This window comes from Pagrus pagrus (assembly GCF_965226575.1).
Source record: "Pagrus pagrus genome assembly, chromosome: 5".
NCBI lineage: Eukaryota > Metazoa > Chordata > Actinopteri > Spariformes > Sparidae > Pagrus > Pagrus pagrus.
Genome location: NC_140189.1, coordinates 30,864,165 through 30,885,363, shown reverse-complemented (window position 1 = coordinate 30,885,363; position 21,199 = coordinate 30,864,165). Strand labels below are relative to the sequence as shown.

Sequence of the window (21,199 nt, the reverse complement as noted above, 5' to 3'; positions counted from 1 at the left end):
ACTTAAACAAGTGTGACCTTGGAACTTGAAGCCTCCAAAGACACCGAGAATGGACGTTTTAGTGAAGGAGGAGACATCTCCCGTGAAGTAGTTAAACTTTTGAAACGACGCATATTTGCAGAATCGTAGATCCAGGATTTTTTAATGAGGGAGAGTGAGTTTTGAGAGAAGGATTTTAATAAGATAATAGAACTTTTTGTGAGAAAAAACCACACCAGAAAGACATTATTAGTCAAAGTACAGTGTTAAACTTGTCTGCAGGGGATCTTTAAAATTGTATTACGTGCACTGCTAACTGTGAATGAAAGCTAAAGATTATACTGTTGAGACAAATTATTTCACAATGTGCAGCTTAAATAAATCACTTTTGGATTCTGGGTAAGTTGTGAATGGATCCAGCATCAGTGTTCACAGCTGCAACAACACAAGCTCTGCCTTCTTCTCCATAGCAACGTACACAAGAGGCTCATGGGTATTGTATTATTTAGAGCCATCCAACTTTCAAAACTTAGTCAAAAATATGATTTCTCAGAAATGGTGAATTATTAAAACTCGTGGCCATACCGCAAACCTAAGTGAACATTAAATTATTCAGGATAATCCCTTTTAACATGTGAAGAACTTCATTAAAATAACATTAAAATCGCACTTCAGAGGGAGGAAATATATATGAGAACCGGCGGCTTCTGCCTCTTAGCGACTCTATTGGGTTATGAGTTATGATTTGGTGCGCTCGCAATGTCTGAGAAAAGTAAGAGTTAGACTATAGAAAATATAGATGACTATCGAAGGTGTAATGTGTAAGATATGTCCAGAATTTGAGTTTAAAACAATCAACAAGTAAACTAAAAATATCAACAGAGTGAAGAATTAACAGTGTTGACGTTACGTCAAAGACGGCTGTGTATTGTATTGCATAGCTACTGAATCCAATAGTCTCGCCCCTCATAGTTTCAGCTGGGAGATGGAGAGTTATCAATGTTTCAAAAGCTGTGTTGGCTTTTTTTGTCAAATAAATAAGCAAAATAATCTCACAGAATGTAAAGAAATGCAATATTCTTTAACCTATTTTCCTCATTTAGCAGCAAGAAGGTAAATATAATTATGCAATCTTGGTTGAAGGTTAACGATGCCTTCAAGAGCCTGTCCCTGAAGGGGACATGGAATCAGAAACAAGAAGCAGCATCAGAAGAGTGTAGGAGGTTGTTATTCTGATTTTGTCCGCCCTTGGTCTTCTTCTACACACATGGTGATCCACGGGTATGCAGAAGTTTTGTTCTGTGAACCTTTAAAGTAATAAAAAGCAGCTTTATTATCCATATGACACCAGCGTATGGTTTTTTAACTCACCCTGATTTTCACAGCAGCTTCTGGAACCCAGGAGTCTTAAATCTCTGTACATTCCCACTTTAAAAAAACCCATTTAACCTAGCAACCAATTCAGCATTATTCCCAGCATTATTAAGTGTGTGTTCATGCATTTCCAAGTGTGTGTGTGTGTGTGTGTGTGTGTGTGTGTGTGTGTGTGTGTGTGTGAATTAGTTTGAATGAGAGATCCCTGTGATTTCATCTGCTGCTATTCTTACTGTGAGATGTGGGAGCTGAGGCCCATATATAAGCCAGATGACAGAGCTGTGTAGTTTTCCCATAAATAATACCCCCCACACACACACACACACACACACATGCACACACACACACACACACACACAAACACTTACACATACACACCCTATGCAAACACAGTGCCCAGCAAAAGACATGCACTCCAGCAGCCCCAGCACCCTGAGACCTCCTCGTATGAAATATTGAAGTAGTGTGAGATTGGGAGCCTGAAGCAGAGAGAGCGGACTGAATTAGAAACCCCCGAACTCACCCCCTTTCTTTTCCCTGTTTGCGCTGCCATGTGCACCACTACCCCCCTCCTTCTCTTATGATGAGTGTGTTGGGCCTGACAGTGAATCGCACCGGGGATCATTACTGTGTCCAGCTACACACACGCACATAAACACTCTTTCTGAGCATTTCAACCAATTAAATCAGAAAATGGGCATGATTTCACTTCAGCTCCGCAACCAGCCATTAGTGAAAATTGAGTAAGGAGGAGAGCGTGATGATAAGAGGGGAGTAGTGAGGTAATGAGGGATATTGTGGTCTTTCAGTGCCACTAGAGGAGTAATTGGCCTCCAGTCTCTCTTGTGTATTGACAAAACGACGCAGGCCTTCTGAACTCAGCAAAACCATACAATTACAATATATATATATCCTGAAATGACAAGGTCCAACAAGCAAAAAAGCTAATAAAAGTTTAAAGAGAGAGGTAATAGAGAGCTTGCTCAGTGGTTTGTTATCTGTTAAGTCTGTGGAAGGCGATGGAAGGTGACTGGCCCAGAAAGAAACCCTGCAACATATACGTCGAGTAAAGCTCATGTTTGTTGCTCTCCTGCTTCTTTTTTCATGTGTTGACTCAGATTTAGGCCTCCAGGCATCTTTTTCATTTGCATTAAAAAGACGCGCAGTTGCTCATTTTTTCCCCCCATATTGGTCTAGCAGATGTAAGACTGGAGTGATTATCATATAGTATATTTACAAAATCACTGAGAAATTAGCAATGATCAATAAAAGTGTGAACGCCGGATCAGACTAAGAAGTGTGAAGTTAGCAGCTGTCAGAAATTAGATGCATTCAGGCTTCATCAGTCTGAAAACGACGAGGGACCTTTTGTCACATGTCATCCTCTTCTCTCTCCTGCTTTGTTTCTTGTTGCTCTCTGCTGTCAGATATCTCATAACAGCTACAACCATTTCTTCTGTGAGACGGTATTCAAGAGGCATAAAGAACAAACAGTACACATTTACAGACACAGCATGAAAATGAAAACTAAAGGACAAACGAAAACATAAAAATATCAAACAAAATAGATAAATAACGTCAGCACTCAAAATATGTAAAGTTTTCTAAATTTCCAAGGCGTGTTTTGTCATTATTGATGGATGCTGAGCAAGTATAACATATGCAAATATATATATATATAGTATGTTGATGTGCATGTGTGACTGACTGCAGACAGGAGGGGAAGAGGGAGGGCAGATCGATCACGGATGACGTTCTCTCAGACAGATTAAAAATAAAATGCTAAAATGGTCGCCCAAGTAAATTATATGTGTGGGAAACACTGTATAGGTGACATGTATTAGAAGGCAGTCTAGGTTTAAGTTGCTCTGCAGGCAACTTGCATGCTCATGTGATAATGGCTCTACAGGAAAAGTCAGGGGCGCTGGCTGTATACAAATGTGATGAGGAAAACAGCCGGTACAGCTGTGCTTTGGTCTACCTTGTGATTGTTATCATGAGTCAGAATAGAGATGTCGACATGCATGTGCTTCCCAGCTCCGCTCTCACGTCCAAACATGGTCACTTCTGGCTCCAAAAAAAGCACGATGGTGACAGCCGTAATGCCAAACCTTGGTCGCCAAAGTCATCAGGATTCATCAGACTGTCGAGCAGAAAGATTACTTTTACCATTTTAATGGGCGAGCTCCTCGATGGCCCGCCTGCTTCTCCAATCATATCTACCTTTTCCTTTCTCCTGCCAATTGTTTTATGTTATATAATTTTTTACATCTTTTGTCTCCTTTAGGTTATCGTGTCCGTTTAGGCTCCAGCACAGACAAAAAAGACACTGGCCGTCTTCATGTTGACTTCGCCCAGGCCAGAGACGACCTCTACGAGTGGGAATGTCGCCAGCGCATGTTGGCCAGAGAGGAGAGGCACCGGCGCAAGATGGAGGAGGATCGTCTCCGACCGCCCTCCCCTCCTCCAATCGTCCACTACTCAGAGCACGAGTGTAGCCAGCTGGGAGACAAGATCAAAGGTTGGTCGACATGCCAAAATATAAAATGTATGCAATACAATATGCATGTTATACGATACCGCATAAGAAACAGAGCTCGGTAAAGAAGCCAAATCTTGGCACATGTGGAACAAGAATATTTTCTTTAACTAATATAAGGGGATTTTAAATTTACAAGGTAAATGTATTGTCACGTTAATAAGCAAACTCAAGTAAAAATGGATCCACTCATGGCACTTCTGTTCCAACACACAGGGTAGGGAATAAGGTATGATTTTGTGCTTGCAGTGGGCATCCAATGCAACCAAAGGGTTACAGGAATGGTCCTAAGCTGCAGCTGGTGAAACTGACAAAGCAGTTTCTCTGATGTCCTAACAAATTCAGGGAATTTGTTTTCAAAGGACGTTACACAGAGGCTGTTAAACACGGTAGATCGGTTTACTCTCCCCTCAGCACATGCTCCTCTCTCTTATCTTGTCCTTCCTCCTCTCCCTTCCCCCCTGCACTCTTATTTCTTCTCGGCTCATCCTTTCCATTTTCTCCTTTCACCCCCTTTATGTCGAGTTTCTGGCTGAATAAACTTGTTCCTCTAATGAGCAATGACACTTCCAGGTTTCAGTCACAGTTGCACGATAACAAAATGGCTGTGACTTTCTGCCACTCTGCCATCTGCAAGTCTTTTTCAGCCCTGCCTTCCCTGGCCCGGGTGTAAAGAAGTCTGAAACGCTGCTGTTGTATCCACGGATTTGTTTCTGATCACTTTTGGCTGCTGTTGGGAAAACACACATCACGGTTATTCGCTGCAGATTTAGGTTTATTCTCTCCTGAGTCTTCCACCCAGAGGGAAAAAGGGGAGGTTTAGCTGTTTTCAGGGCCAGTTATATTCCTGCACTCCAAACCTGTTTTGTCCTTTTGATGACAGGCGGCCACTAAAAGGGTTTCATCCTCTCACTTTACTTACTCCATTTCCTGCAGGTGTTGTTAAAGAGTATGACAGTCACTCCTTTTGTTTCAATTTTGTTCTATTGTCATTGTTCTCTTCACTTTCCTGTGGCGTTATTTTAATAATTTCAGCGTTACCTTGCATAAACCCGGAGTTTGTATTGTTGACTTTTCACTCAACAAATAAAAAATTGCTTGCTTGCCTTTATTTGTCTTTATACTACAGTCTTGTCTCACATGGATTATGATAATCATGTTCACTTTTACAAGGCTTTGTAATCTTTTTTGGCTCGCAAGCATTAGTGTCCTGGGACTGTGCATGAATAATTTATCTTTGCTTTCCTGACTGTTCCTTCCTCTGTGTTCAAACCTCTTGAACCTCAGACGACGGCAAGTTTCCCGAAGCGGTGCGTGTGCTCTTGACCTGGTTGGAACGAGGTGAAGTCAACCGCAGGAACGCCAACAACTTCTACTCCATGATCCAGTCCTCCAACGGCCACATCCGCCGGCTGACGGGCGAGAAGAGCCAGCACGAGAAGGAGATGGAGGAGGCCAAAGACAAGTTTAAGACCGCTCTGGCTGGCATAGTGGGTCAATGTGAGTCTTGTGTTCTCAGTCACACACACTACAGACAGTATTACATCTTATTATTTTTGTATAAAGGCCAGAGATTAATTCAGGATCACTCACACACATTGAGGGGGAGAGGGTATCTCATTTAAAGTTTACTAGAATACATAATACTCCTTGTTTTGAAGTATATGTACAGGAGGAGGATAGGAATGAGTCGCTCCATGCTTGGCTGGATCAGTGTAAGTTTCCTTGACATACTGTAGATTGTAGGAGAAACATACAGCCAGTTATTCACAAATGAAGGCAAAATCCCAGTCAAGACTTTGAGCCTGAAATGCTGCAAATAAGTAAGTATGATAATGTCCGCAGTCCCTCATTGACACTCACGTGGTGCACAGAGCATGTGTGCACAGTATTAATCGCTAAGGAGTGCACACTGTGAATATAAAGGTTGTTTCATGCTAGTTTGGGGTGATGTGAAAGGTAAGTCTGACTTCTTTCCTAACAACCAAAAGGCATTCAGTGTCCTTAATTCTTCAGATATATACATATTTTACACATTACAAGGAAAAATAATACTGGTGCCAGTGACTTGACTGGAATATTATTCAAGCTGCCTTCAGACGAAAGTAGTAAGTAGCCCAACACGTTCACTGCATGAATACAAACATATAGAGTAGATGCACGCTTGGCTCGTTACAATTGATGAAAGGCCAAAGGCGAAGTCTGCCGCCCTACCCACCTCTGACAGCTTTGGCTGAGCAGCTGCTGGTTTACACCAACGCCTGCAGCACTTTGTCTCCACTTATCCCTCCGCATGCATGTTAAATAGGATGTAAACATCCTTGAAAACGAGGTAAAGTTTCCAGTTTTTGTTTCATTTATCGTGTATTCAGTGAAGAACACACAGAAGATGTATGTGGCTGTGTTTGTAGGCTATAAACCACATTAACTGAAGCAGAGTTGCTGTCCTTGTATTAGCCGTCCTCCCTCATTTCAGCCAATGCAAACACATTCCTATTCATGACTTTGCCTTCCTCTTGGTGCATTGCTGGCCATATTAATGATAACATAGAGACTGGACTCCTGTGAGACGGTTTTACAAGTTTCGCTTGGGAACAACTCTCTGCCCATACCAAGTAAAAGCAGCCTGTCGATGCTTTTTGTTGCCATCCGCATAGGGTCTGTCTCTGATGGAATATGTCGCCTTAAAGGTCAGTTCACCCAAGTCACAAAAAAAGTATTACTTAGTCCCTAGAGGGTTCAAACCATGCAGATGGCTTTCGTTTTATGTGCCCGGGCTCTGAGATATTGGCTTCTCAATCTTCGGCTGCTACACTAATACAATAAAGCTGCAGAGAATTTCATTTGTGGTGCTCAAAGCGTTGAAAAAATAATGCATTTCAAAGACTCAAAAGCATTTTGCCTTTCCAGAAACAATGTCCCTCTTTCTAAAGATAATCCACAGACCTCGCTGTGAAGAGTTTCCATTTGAACTTCTTTCTACCATATTGAAAAGAAGTAGAATACAGAAATGTTTTCACACACACACACACACGCACACACACACACACACACACACACACACACACACACACAGAGTCTCTACCCTTTCCTCTCTTCTCTGACTTCAACATCGATCTGCTCCATCAAATTACAGGGTGCTGGGAAGATGCTATTGATCCCTGTACTGTTCTCTCTCTCTCTCGCTGCTCTGCAAACACACACACACACACACACACACACACACACACACATAGCTGGCAGTCATATTGACCCCCGCTCTCCCCTCCTTCGTGTACATTAGGACCTCTGGGATACACAGACCACCCATACACTCCTCCGTGACCACCCACATGACAACAGATAGAGATGACTATATCACTGCAAAGACAGAATCTGACACAGAAGATACAGACTCAGACCAGCTGTCATCACCACATCACATGTCGACATGTAGACAACCCAGGAGTTAAAGGTCTGGTCCCAGTGAGAGCAATTGAGAGTCCCATTGTTCAGTTTCTGCACCGTCATTTAGCAGCTACTGAAGTGTTAACTGCAGAGGTTTGAAGATTTCAGCTGTTCCTTTTATAAGAAGACAGAAATCTGACTAGGGGAAAGGGAATCAGGAACGCTGCGCTACTTTAACAAAGTGTCCTTGCACAAGATTCCTTACAGCCGACTGCTGTAGTGGAGCTGCACAGTGGTCAACAGTGGCACACTTAAAGTAGGTTATTTTTGGCAGCTGCCAGTTGCTTAGCAAAATTTCCCTTGTTAAATAAATATTACACAAGACAAAGTCTGCAGCGATGCCAGCAGCTCTGTGAGCCTGCAGGACCTTTGTCAACATGCTGATGTTTAGCAGATATGTTTGCAAAGTTCACACTCTTAGTTTAGCATGTTAGCATGCTCATATTTACAATAAAGCACAGAGTGCAGATATCAGTTGTGCAAACATTTGGTCATCCAACAAATTATTTGACAAATTATGGTTCTGGATTAAAATTCAGGAGATGAGTTTGTTACTGTTCCTCATGAGAGAGACGTGAATATCCATCAAATTTTAAGGAAATCCATTCTAGGATTCGTCAATAGAGGTGTGTCTTCTCAGAGTTGCCTTCAGGCAGGAGTTGCAACCTATAACTCTCACCCAGCAGAGAAAACTGTTTCCCGTCACCAGTAAAGGGAGAAAGCAGATCAACTCACATCACTGCTGGCTGAGCATCCGACATACGTACATCTGAGTGCAAGGTTTAAAGCCTTCTTTATCTCCACACCACCAACGTCCTGGTGGCGCTAAAGGAAAAAATCAGAGGATAAGAAATGTCAAAGAGGGCCCAAGCTACCAGACAAATGCTGGTAAGATATTCATCACTATCTATTGACTGGCTGGTAAAAATATTAGCATCTACCTGCTATTTGGCCATTCTCTAGGAGCCATTTATATCTGTAAATGGGAAACTGACGACGACACTTGTCTCATTCACTCATTCACACACTGATGGCAGCGGCTACCATGCAAGGTGCTGACCCGCTCACTGGGAGCAATTCAGGGTTCAGTTTCTTGGCCAAGTTTCATGGCAGCCTGTCAAGTAGTTTTTTAGATTGTGGACCAGAGTGGCCATCACTCCTGTCGAGCCATGTTCCTGGCTAATACAAATCAGAGTCAGTGTTAGCAGAGCTACTGTGAAGTGTTAAAAAGGTTTAAATCTAGTTTGTGTGTGGGAATTATCTATCCAACAATCCACGAGATGATGCACTGGCATCAGCAGGTAAGTAGATCACACGCTTGCACACACACACACACACACACACACACACACACATATATAAACACACACTCACACAGTTCTTTACATCCCTAGTTGACTCCACTTTCTCACTCCTCTGCTCCTTCCCACCTGCCCTCTGTCTTTCTTTCTCTCTCTGTCTCTGGATGGTCTCTGGTCCTTCCCTGCATCCCGCCACAGTTGAACAGATTGTGTCTGTATTCCAAGCTGCCTCCAAACAAAAGGCATGGGACCATTTCTCCAAAGCTCAGCGCAAGAACCTGGACATGTGGCGCAAACAAGCAGAGGTTAGTACACTTTGATTTCATTCTGTTTGTTCACATGATTTTTGGGAAATCTAGACTTTATCCCAGTTTGTTCGACTCCTGTCTCCCTCTTTACTCAGTGTAAAGTTCTTTATTTTTCTATTGATAGTTGGGATGCTTAAATTACGGTCATGTACTGATTGAAATTTGAACAAGTGAAGAAAAAATGAAATCAGAAGTGAAAAAAGCAGACTCCTTGTTACAGTAAGTACTTTGAATGAAGCCAGGATGCAGAACAGGTGGCTGATCACTCCAGGCACACCCAGGTCCAAACCTCCATCCCTACCTCCTCCCCCTCCCCTCCCTGCACTACTCCTGGGTGAGTTTTCCATCTCTAAGGGTGTCCAGAACGCAGGTAAATCTGTACCAGCCTTTTTTCCCCAACAAATACGAAGATTGTCTTTTGAGCGGATAATTAAGGACGAGCATCTTGAGCCATAAAAGCCGATTCATTTTTGAATATACAGACTTTTTTTTTTTTTTTTTGTCTTCTGCTATCTGCGTGCCATTTTTTTCTGTCTGCCAAATGGAGCATTAATTAGCATGACGATGGGTTGTATTTAATGGAGGGTCTGGAGTGTGCTGCAGTCCCTGGGTCTAATGGACCATATATGATCATATCCGATTGGTAAGTTTCTCTGAACCTCAGCATAAACAACAAACAACTCCAAGTGTGATTGAGAGTATAATTTTAGACATACACTAACACACACATACACAATAATAACAGAATGTCACACAGCAGGAGCAGCAATCAACTTGTACACAAACGTCTCTTTAAAGGTAGGTCTAACGAACTCAATTTGTTGCTCTAATAATCAGAATCACGAAAACAGTGAAATTACCGATCTTTACAGGAACCGTTTGCGAACACTTATCGTGCTCATAATAGCGAGCGAGGAGGTCTTTTAACACACACCTGATGAGTAAGTAGGAAGCTGAATGATGCATGTTTATATGCAGATGCTTGAGTACACGGCCGGTTGTGTGACGTCAGTAAAGGCCACTTTCGTATTGTTTTTCTTCCCTCGCTCAGACCTTGAGAGTCTCAGCATTCGTCTCATTCGGGACTCACTGTCTTCTGTATCAGCGATGTAGCAAATGTATTCAAATCTATTATGTGGATACCAGAAGTGTTTTCATCAGGCCTCAGGGATCTGTCCATTCTTTTTCAGACTTCCTTTATAGAGATCCTGTACACACACTGCATTCACCAGGGAGTACAACGTGACCGTAGATGCAAGTGAAAGACACCACTGTGGGTGGATGGTCCACTCCAGAATGTGTCCTCGTTCAGAAAACATTGTTTTGAATAAATCCTCTAAAAGACGTCCTGGTTCAAACGGTCTTTGTAGTTGTTCTCCTCCAGCTACTTTACACTGTTATATACCTGTGAGAATAGACTTTATTCTCATTCAGAGTGGGTTTGATATGTATGTGTGTGTGTGTGTGTGTGTGTGTGTGTGTGTGTGTGTGTGTGTGTGTGTGTGTGTGTGTGTGTGTGTGTGTGTGTTTGTCTCCGAGTGAGACGCGAGCAGACAGATGAAGTCATTTGGACTCGAAGCTTTTGGTTCAGCACCGGCCCGACTTGAGTCTGTATCTCTCTGTTTAAGTAAGTTAATGCACAGTGAGGAATTATACAATCAAGAGGGAAAAAATTAAACCCTCCTAAGAGGAATTAAAATACCAAAAAGTATTTTTGCCACCGAACTACTGTGGTCCATATTTTTATTTTGACGATAGACCAAATGGCTACTGATAATTAATGCCGGACTAAAATAATATCAGGGTGTTTAAAGGCTGTGCAGCAACTGGGATACAAAATAAAATAGCACAATATTATTTTACGAAATTCCCAATTTTTATTCATAAGCATCAGTAATGTGGATACAATGACTAAGAGGGCAAAGGCAAGTATTAGAGTAGTAGAACAATCTGCTAAGCTCAGAAAATTATAATTTACTTTGCAGTGATGCAGCCTTTAAAACCAGGAAAACCATTTTTTTATCACAATAAAAGTAAAAATCTAAGATGATATGTACTGTTCTCTCACGATAATGATACAGCACCAATAAGATTGCCATCCCTAACCAGACTCCACAGCTCTACGGAGCCGTTTTAACTTCTCTTACTGCTCTCACTTGCTTCGCATCGTTTCCAACAGCACTACAGTGTAAGCAGCAACCAGCAGAGAGTCGGGCAAAATTAGCAATTAGCTGTTGAACATTGTGCAACATTTATCATCTAATGAGCCATATATTTCCCCCAGGAGTCAAAAGGAAAAACAGAGATGAAAGAGGCCGAGTAGTGGGCGCATTAGGGCAGCTGTGGCTCAGGAGGAAGGAGTGGGTCACTGGTTTGATTCCCCAGCTCCCCTGGCTGCATGTTGAAGTATCCTTGAGCAAGATACTGAACCCCAAATTGCTCCTGATGAGCAGGTCGGCACCTGTTGCCACGGATCAAACCAGCAGCCTTCTGATTAATGGACAGCAGCTCTACCTTTCCAGCCACAACTGACCCATGTGCTTTTGTAGCGGGACACCTTGCATTTATTTTGTCCCACAGATCCTGTGACTTTATAAGTACTTGTACATCCACTTCACAGCAGTTAGCACAATGTGTTATGATACATTAATGTATGGAGCTGCTCCCCTTACAACGGCCTGGAAGCTATTTGTTGGCAGCTCGGTTTGAAAAGAAAGCAAAATGGGGTCTTAGACATTCAGACTGAGTAAAGGCCAGTTTTCAATCTACGCCGAAATCCCGCTTGGTGCTCACAACCTCGATGTTATGGCTAACCTTGTCAGCAAAGATTAGTCAAAGAAAAACAGTAGCTTTCCATCGTGTTTCTGGCCTCTTGATGAAGAAGAAGTCCAAAACTCTCTCGCCTTTTAGCTTCGGTTTGGTCGCCATCAACAACTGGGTGGATTCATGGAGTCTTGACTTGCTTGATGCTCGAGTTTCTTCACCAGCGACTTGTTTACTTCAGCTCCCTGTCATTATAGCTGCGCTGGTGGAGTGCACTCAGCTTGCCTTTGGGTTATATAGTATATGTGGGTGTAATGAGAGCTGTGAGATGCAACCATATTGCCACATTGTGAAGGTCAGAACCAAAATAGCGGGCTTAAAGTGTCAAAAGGCTGCTTAGAGCTGCAGAGGCGGGTGCTAATTCTCAGTAACTTCAAGCACAACCGGTCATTCTTTAACGTTACAAGTCTGGAGTGATTTGATTTAAAAGCAAAAAAATGTGGCTTAATCTGGGTTTACTTTGACATTGCTCATACAGGCCTGCCTCAGAGGCTATCATCTATAGGTCTGGCAGCCTCTGGCCAGTGTAAAGAGCATAGGTAAGTGCAGTTGCTCAGGGGTAGTTTATCATCAAATAGGCAGCCAGTTTCACTCTCAGTCATTGTATATTCAGTATGATTCTCAGGCCCGGAGGTGAAATATGGAGGAACGAGCAGCGGTGTTGAGTCGCTCCAGCTCTCAGGCAGAATCAGCTGCCTCCCTCTATCAGTGTTTTATGTGCTGTGTGTGCTTGTGTGTGCACGCTGTGCTCCACACACACCAGATGGTTGTGTGTCGGCATGTCTTGGTGTGTCTAGAGTACCTGTTTGACCCCTGCCATGGGCTCAGGCTGATAATGTCAGCTGACAGATGGTTGTAAGTTTATGTACTCTCGGGCAGCTTTTTGCTCCCGTTAGCTTTTAGAGTATTTTTCAGCCTGTTGTTGTGAATTTGTCATTGATAGAACAGTCGTCTCTCTATCCGCTAGGTGTTGTTTGTCTATATGTGGTTCAATAGGCACTTGTTCAAATGGTAAAGTGAGAACACTTTCCACCCGTTCAACTTGTGTTCTTTCACAAGTTAAATGTGTGAATGTTTTACGTAAAAGTTGATGCACAGATATCCTGGTGTGTGTAGTTTATTGTGAAATGAATCACAGGGAGTTATACACGTTATCAAGGCTGTGATAGGTCACTAAAGTTGAGTAAAGTGGTATTTTGCATGTAGATCCGCGTTAATACTGGACAAAAAAACGCATTTGATAATATAAACAAAGTAATCACTAAATCATTTCCTCCATGTAGTCGACAAGTTCTTATTTGTCCGGAGTCAACTTGATTTGTTTCTGTACAGTCTTCACTGAGCTGTGATTAGAGTTCAGCGCTATAGATCACGTGTAAGTAATGTAATAATAAAATAAACCATCTTGCTGTATAAGGTGACATGTCTTGTACATATTAATCAGCTGTTCTTAAAGCAAGATTATAGAGTTTTTAAATACTGTTAAGGTAAAATGTTATGCATCAGCCTGTCAGAGCGTGAGGTCTAAAATACTCGAGGGGATCATTTTAAAGCATTTTAGAAAATACAATTTGTTCTAATAGAACACAAATATCAGTTTTTCTTTATTTATTCATTTTTATGCCTCCGGCCAGGGTTGACACTGGCTTTCCGTCATTCTTGTGAACACGATATCAAGAGCACCTTGAGGGAATTTCTTCAAATCTGGCAACGTCCACTTTGACTCGAGCGTGAACTGATTAGAAGTTGGGGGGGTCAAAGGTCACTGTGACCTCACAAAACACATTTTTGGCCCTTGCTCAACAGTTCATATGATAACTAGAACTACCACCTCGCGGCTGTATACGTCCACACACCAGTCGAGTTGCTGTTCCTGAGCTTTGCAGTTGAATAAAGAGCAGAACTTTTATTGCAGAATAATAAAATGTCAGAGTGAAGTTGACCTGTTGACCTTTTGAATATAAAATGTCTTCACCTCATCATTTTAGCCTATTAGACATTTGTGTAAAAAAAAAAAAAAAATGGACGTGTTTTGTGAGGTCACATTTACTTAAAGTAAACGTTTGTGCCAGATTCGAAGGCGTTTTCGAGATATTGCGTCCACAAGAATGGGACGGACAACTTGGACATGTAAACGTCCATGATAAGGTTATGACATTTTATATCCAAAAGGTCAAAGGTCATTGCGACATCAAAATGTCAAAAAACTGTCTTGCCATTATTCAACACCACAGCTGGACATGGAACAAATGCCAAAAATGACCCCCCGCCACAGCTGCTACAAATTACAGAGGAAACACTGGGTCAACTTATGTTAGCGGACATTTCTCAACCCTCTGGGTGAAAAACATCCTATCACTCGGTCTCCCATTGTTAGCTGTGCTCTCTACTCTCTATTCTCTGGCAGCGCTAACGTTAGACCCCGTCTTTTTAATCCAGACACTCCTGTAGCTCAAACATCTGCTCACAACAGGGAACGAAAGCCGACTGGTGTTTAAAACCCCATGCAAGCACTGATTCACAGAAACACTATGTTCGCGGTTTGGTCTAAGCTGTCTAATGTGTGAAAAGTATCCTGAGGATTCTGTTTATTTGTTTTTGCTTCTCTCTTGACACACACCTGGAAGGTTTGTACTAATTTACAGCCGGCGCATTTCAGTGGGGTTGACCTTAATCTTGAAACCAATTTGAAGTGTGCTTGTGGTTACTGGTCTCCAGATGGATTTGGTCATTATCGATTCTGTCCGTGAGGTTAAAATGAAACAGAGAAGAGTGATATTATACAGTTACTGCTGTGGGTTTCCACATGTGCAGTCAATTAGAATGAAACATGGGTGTAATAAAAACAAACTAAGAGGCTGTTCACGTTTGTTGTTACCATCCGTCCTTAGTGATCCGATCACAAGTGGACAGCTTCAAGCCCGTCGATTCACACATTGGCATTGAATGCATCTCAACATGTGTCTCAAGTGACCTCTTGTGATTGGATCTCACTCCCCCGCTCTATATAAACACTGGAACAAGCCGATATGTTTTTTATGCAAAGACATAAATGTCTTCATGTATAACATTTGCCGAATTAACAAGTAGGCCAGGAAAGTTAAGAATCTGTTGTAGACAGCGTTTCACAAAATGCATTTTCAGTTTTCTTATGCAACAAATCTCAAAATTGAGCGTTTTTTTTTGTTTGTTTTTTAAGGAAGTCTGGGGTTGTTCTCTGCCACAACAAACTGACACTTTTTATAAGGAAATAAACATCGTAATGTTGTTTTTAATAACACATTCATAAGAAGGCACTAATGATTTTGAAAGCGCTGTAGCCATTTCACAAAGCTTGTGAAGTTTCTCCTCATGCAGCAACTCTTAAAATCATGCGATTTGTAAGGGAGGCTGGTGGTGTTGTGGTTACTAGTGCAATGATTAGTTGAAGCAGACACACAAACTTCTGCTGCTAACATGGGCAGGTTAAGAGAGACCAAACATACACAGAAATCCGACTGTTTCATCCGTTATGATTGTTGCTGTGGCTTCTTTATGTTGTTTCACGTCGCTCACATGCGTCCTAGACTACTTCAGAATATGGTCTTGCTGATTGGATCTCAGATGCGTCCTCAATGCGTCTTCGGGGTTTTCACACCCTGACTAAGAGCTGTCCACTCGTGATCGGATCCACTCAGGATGCATGTTGATGCCAAATGTGAACAGGGCCTGAGATGCTTTTTATGCTCTGTCATCCTAAATCAGTGTGATCTGATGGTGTAAGGCTTTGACATTTCTGACAGGAGCTTTGGTTGTCACTTTCACACACTTATCATCTATTTTAGTTGCATAAATGTGCAGTAACGGGTACAAAACTGTGGGAACAGGTTATATTTGTGCTACCACCTGCCCCATTGCTGTGCCAGAAGTGTTAAGCACCAGCTGAGACCATCCTTTTCATCTTTATTCACCTCTTCTGTTCTAATCTGTTACAAATATCACTTACAACTAATGCTAAACAGTAACAGTGAAATCAAAGTGGTGCGTCACAGATGATTCTGCTTCAACATCACCCATGAGTCTCTGCAGTTCTGACCCGCCCTTCCTTTGCTTGTTTTTTGCAGGAGATCAGAAACATGCACAGCGAGCAGCTGATGGGCATCAGGCGAGAGGAGGAGATGGAGATGTCTGACGATGACATGGAGGACGCCCCTGACAGCAAGGACTCGGAGGACTCGGGTATGCATATGCACGCACGTATTCACTGTCAAAATGACGGGCCATACACTGATCAAGGTCTCAAGAGAGTGGACACAAAGAGTGTTAAATAACAGAAGGAGGCAGCTCGGTTTGACTGAAAAGACAGTAATCATCCCCCAAGCATCTGACAACTCTCCATGAATAAAAAATACATTTAAACTACATCAAGATGCTGACAACTCACATACTTTGCTGTGCTGATGGCATACATGACTACTAAATGACATTCTCCCCGGTCCACCCTTGTAAATGTACATACCAGCGTCTATGTGTGTGAAAATGTGTCTACACCAGCCAGCTGCCATCTAATCTCAGATCAGGGTGCCACTGAAGTGCCATAATCTTCTGTTTTTCCCTCGATGTGAGTGCTGAAGTAACAAAAACTAACGGTGCTCCTAATCTCTCAGCCGCCGGTACAATAACCCATGAGTCTATAGTCGTCACCGGGGCAGCGGGCGTGAAACCACCGCATGTAATGTCGTCTCTCATCTTGTGTTTTTTCCGCCTGTGTGTGTTGTAGCGCTCACTTCACACACTCTCTTCGTGCCTTTTAATCATTCTGATCTTTGCCATTTGCTAATATGACAGCTTCTCTAATCAGCATGCAAATGTATGTAAATGCAGTCGTCAGCTCAGCCCCTTCTCTTTTGCAACCTTGCTATTTAGCTATCAGTAATTAGCAATGCTGTCAGAGACCTGTCGTTTAGCTCGATGCTACAGGATTGGCGGAGGTGACAGGTGTAAATGTGGCACTTCTCGGTTATTTGTGCTGACAGGCCGACTGTTACACTCCCTTTACTCGCTAACCTTTAAGCAAAGGGGCATATTTACACGTTAGCGGGCCGCGCTGAAAAACACCTGTGTTATGACTGCAGCCTCTTAAAAAGTGAATCGATGCGCTGCGTCTGACTCAGGTAAAGAATAGAAAGCAAAACAACCGCCTGTGTGTGTGCGTGCACGCTCATGGATACCTGCAGGTCGATAGCGCCGCCTCTTATGTAACAGAAAGGGGAATTGCTCAGAATCTGGCCAAGTGGTTGACATCTCCTCACACCAAGTTGATGAGGCTCTCAGATCAATACTCTCCTCACCTTAAACCTTCATTTTTTGCGCTGGGATAAAAGTACACACGAACACAGCGAGGACACGCACACACTCAACCCAGCAAGAGTTCATTAGAACCGCCGATGGTCCTCCATGATAGACTGCAGGCAGCACTCATGAACACCTACACAAAACCTCACCAGACACGCATTCACACACACACACACACACACACACACACACACACACACACACACACACAGAACGGGGCTTATCTCCCCGGTCCAGTCAGTGTATTGCACTTTTCCAAAGAGCTTCCCCTCAAGGCCCACAGGAGGAGAGAAGAGCTGATAATACCGGACATCTCTGGAGCTGAGCAGGTCTCGTATAATAATAAACTCCCACTGTCTCCTCTATTTGCTCAATAGGTCAGGTCAAATGTCCAGTAGAGAGCTATTGGACGAAACACTTTGGGATTATCACAGCTTTCAGTAGTTCATGCTAATATACTGTAGGTGTTTGATTATCAGACTTGGAGTGAATATCCAAACAATCATTTCCAGATAGCTTCACAACATTTTATCTTCAGATTTTTGACTCTTTTGTGTTTGGTAGATGTTGTTTACGCCAGTAATGGAGTTCTTTCAAAGGCCCTGAAAGCCTTTTTTTCTCAATCAGCTTCGTAAAAAAACAAGTGACAGGATCCTACGTGAACACACTATTAATTGCCAAAGAAAGAACAGAGAGAGATTTCTTTAAGGGGTTTTGTCTGGGCTTGAAGAGATCAGTCAGAAAAAGGTGATTTTTCTTACACCATTCAGGACGTAGCGAGGTTTAAAATGAAATCTGATGACAGTTGAGGATAATAATACATCTCTTACAAGCCAATATCGACTGATAATATCAGCTAATCGATATATTGGTCGGGCTCCATGGCAGATGACTCCAAATGCTGCAATAACCTTGAGTTTGGTCGCTGTTGCTATGTAGAAGAAGCCGGCCTGTTGGCACAATTAAAGGCTGCCAATACACAGTGTGCCAAAGTGATGTGTTTTTTCCCACGGACGCTTCGTCACTGAATCTGAATTAATGGTTTCACTGGTGCGAAATTAATCCAAAATTGACCCACAATCCAAAAGTAAATGGATTGAAGCTGCAGACTGTATTGTCAGTTTACAATACTAACTATCATCTTTAGCTTTCACCCGCCATTAGCAGCACACGTCACAGAATTTTAAGCACGGCGATCAGATGTTCTCCCACGAAGTGTATATTTAGATATACATGCTTGTACTTATTACTTGTTATCAAAGAACCAGATATTTTGTGACACAGCTGTTCATCTTTTGCACTGAAGATTCAACTGAGAGAATTTCACCCAAACCCGAGCCGTAGAAGAGCTCCAGCTGCGGGTTACGTAACGTTGTCTATGAAGAAAAATTCATGTGAGCTTTGATGTCTGGAATCAGGGGCACCAAAAATGGCTCCTGACACTTTGCATCGCTATCAATCAAATCAAACAACACCCACCCACAAGTCCTGAGGCTGATTAGAAGAAGTTTTTCAGTGTATTAGTCTCAATAATTACCCCAAAGCATATCTCAATATATGTTGCTTCAGGGGCTTTAATGCTGCCTGGCTTGTAGATGCAAACACGACAGTCTTCTGAAATGCTTCTACTGAGATAAGGCAGAGACGTATGTATCAGCAGACATCTATCAGGAGGACATTTACAATTTTGTCTTTGAAAATGCTTGAAATTTGCATAAAAAGTCAATTGAGCTCTTCTCTTTCGTCCTTACGTTTTGAATTTTAAGATGCTCGTCACCGTACAATCCTGCTTAATATGTCTGTGCACCCTCTCACTCAAATGAAAAGTGAGTGATCCGGTCATGACTGCTAATGTCACAGTGTAATATCTTCAACTAGGGATGGCAACCTGCTTCTCATGGCCGAAAACTGAGAATGTTGCATTTTTGTATTTTCATGTTGTAAGTTCCTAACCTAAATTTTACACACACCTGAGGGTTATTCCTCAGCTAACCCCTAACCCAGACCCGCTGCACCACCGGCACCAGCAGCATGTTTTGCTCTCTAGTCTACACTGCACTTGTTCTTCTTCGTCTTCCTTCTCCTCATGCTCATCCTCTTATATTTCTTCTTCTTCTCCTTCTCCTACTCTACTTCTTCTTCTTCTTCTTCTTCTGCTTCCTTCTTCTTCTTCAAGTTCTTCCTCCTCCTCATGCGCACCCTTATTCTTTTACTTCCTCTTCCTTCTCCTCCTGCACCTCTTCTCGCTCATCCTCTTCTTTTTCTTCCTCCTTGTGCTCTTCTTCTTCTTCTTCTTCTTCTTCTTCTTCTTCTGTTACCAGTCTCATATACTGTATATTGTGCGTCCCCATCTTTGATATTTTTTATTGCACAAATTGATATTTTTCCCCAAAAGACACAGGGTAGGAAAAACTGGAAAATAATTTGTTGTAATCGAGCATAAATTACCAAAAAAAAAAAGTGACAGTGCTACACGTCATTATCAGAATATTATATACTGTTTTCTATACATTGTGAATAAATCTATAGGTGTTTCCCAAGCAGAGGCATTGAAGGAGGAGAACGACTCCCTGCGCTGCCAGCTGGACGCCTACAGGAACGAGGTGGAGCTACTCAAACAGGAACAGGGCAAGAACCAACCAATGAGGAGCGAGGAGGACAGCACGCACTCTCAGCAGCTCAGCTTCCTGCAGCAGGCCCTGCAAGGCATGCAGAAGGTAGCACTTGACACCTTCTTCAAATCACGTGTCCAACAATAATTTTAATCTCCTCTCGGTTAGTGTTCGGCACCAGGTCCTTTCTAAGAACAAGGTCGCTCAGGTTAACCCATTGAATTTTCCATGCAGTCTGAATACACTGCTGTCATTTATTCATCACCCAGCACTTTAAAAGAGTGCTCTGCAGGAACAAGTAGGAAGGTGCAGCTGGAGCAACTGTAAGTCTTTTCTGAAGAGCTGCTTAAAAAAACATTTTAAGGTTTTGTGTGGTTAAAGGAACGCTTATTCACAGTTGAAATGGGTTTTTCTTGGGATTGGAGGCTATGACTCAAACAGCACATAGATAATTCTTGGAACAAACCCAAGGCTATTCAAACAATTTCAGACCATGTATTAAAAGATAGATAATGAAAAGTACTGGAGGCTTCTTTTCTTCGCAGATGTACTTTTGCGTCTGAATGACGTTGTTCAGCATCGCTGCTTTAATTTCCACATCAAACCATCCCAGTGGTTGTTTAAACGGTTTTGGGTTTGGATTATTGACGACATTTCCAGATATTATTCATAAAACACCACATATCAGGCTTTGTCTGGGACAGAATAATTAAGTCCTTGTTTTATTGTTACTGCTGGTGTTTTTACAGTCACCCACATTTATCAAGACAGACACATGAATTCAATGTCTGACATTAAGAAATATAAAAAAAAGGATCTAAAATGTCTGCAGATTGAAAGGTATGAAAAAACAATTCAGTGTTTTATGCAAACTAAGGATCATTATTTATTATGTTGTTATATTAAAAAAATAATAAGTGACTGCAGTGATTCATCTTTAACTGAGGAAACTCACCATCAGCTGACAAAGAAAGAAACAAAACAAAAGACATCACTGACAGTAAATCCTTGAAGTGGTCGGGGGGGGAAGGAAAGAATGTATATTTGAGTGACATTGCTTTTATTAAATGGGCAGTTCACCCCAAAATCAAAGAAGTATATTTTTCTTACCTGTAGTGCTATTTGTCCATCCATGTATCTGTCTCTTTTGGTGTGAGTTGCCAAGTTTTGGAGACATCGACTAAAGAGACGTCTGCCTTCTCTCCAATATAATGAAACTAGATGGCACTCGGCTTGTGACGTTCAAAGCGTAAAAAATAAATACATTGAAAAACCTTGACAGCAATGTCTCTTTCTAGAAATAATGACCTGGTAACTTCGAGACAATCCACCGCCCTACTGTTGAACTACTTTCTTTTGTATCGCTGCTCAGAAGGAAACATGTAATTACTCATAGACGAGAGACTAGCAAACCAGGCTAACTGAACTAGCTAATGTTACAGCTCAGCCTAGGAGGGCACCACTGATGTTTACATCCCACGC

General features: G+C 42.2%; 1 protein-coding gene and 1 long non-coding RNA gene across 11 annotated transcripts in view; one reads left to right on the top strand and one right to left on the bottom strand.

Annotated features, from left to right (window-relative positions):
* Positions 1-21,199, top strand: part of enox2 (ecto-NOX disulfide-thiol exchanger 2) — a 192,214-nt gene that overhangs the window by 156,972 nt on the left and 14,043 nt on the right. For 7 of the 10 annotated variants that reach the window (XM_084352685.1, XM_084352690.1, XM_084352684.1 and 4 more), the window contains 5 exons: positions 3,641-3,874; positions 5,180-5,392; positions 8,839-8,945; positions 15,875-15,989; positions 19,635-19,822. In XM_084352685.1, coding sequence (XP_084208811.1) covers positions 3,641-3,874; positions 5,180-5,392; positions 8,839-8,945; positions 15,875-15,989; positions 19,635-19,822 — 857 coding nt within the window. The remainder of the gene's footprint in view (positions 1-3,640; positions 3,875-5,179; positions 5,393-8,838; positions 8,946-15,874; positions 15,990-19,634; positions 19,823-21,199) is intronic. The other 3 variants (XM_084352686.1, XM_084352689.1, XM_084352688.1) reach the window with 2 other exon arrangements.
* LOC311257203 overlaps positions 7,868-21,199 on the bottom strand; it is a 32,170-nt gene continuing 18,838 nt past the window's right edge. The window contains exons 4-5 of the long non-coding RNA XR_014622597.1: positions 8,770-8,918; positions 7,868-8,164 (exon numbers count right to left, since the gene is read on the bottom strand). This is a non-coding gene — a long non-coding RNA (uncharacterized lncRNA). The remainder of the gene's footprint in view (positions 8,165-8,769; positions 8,919-21,199) is intronic.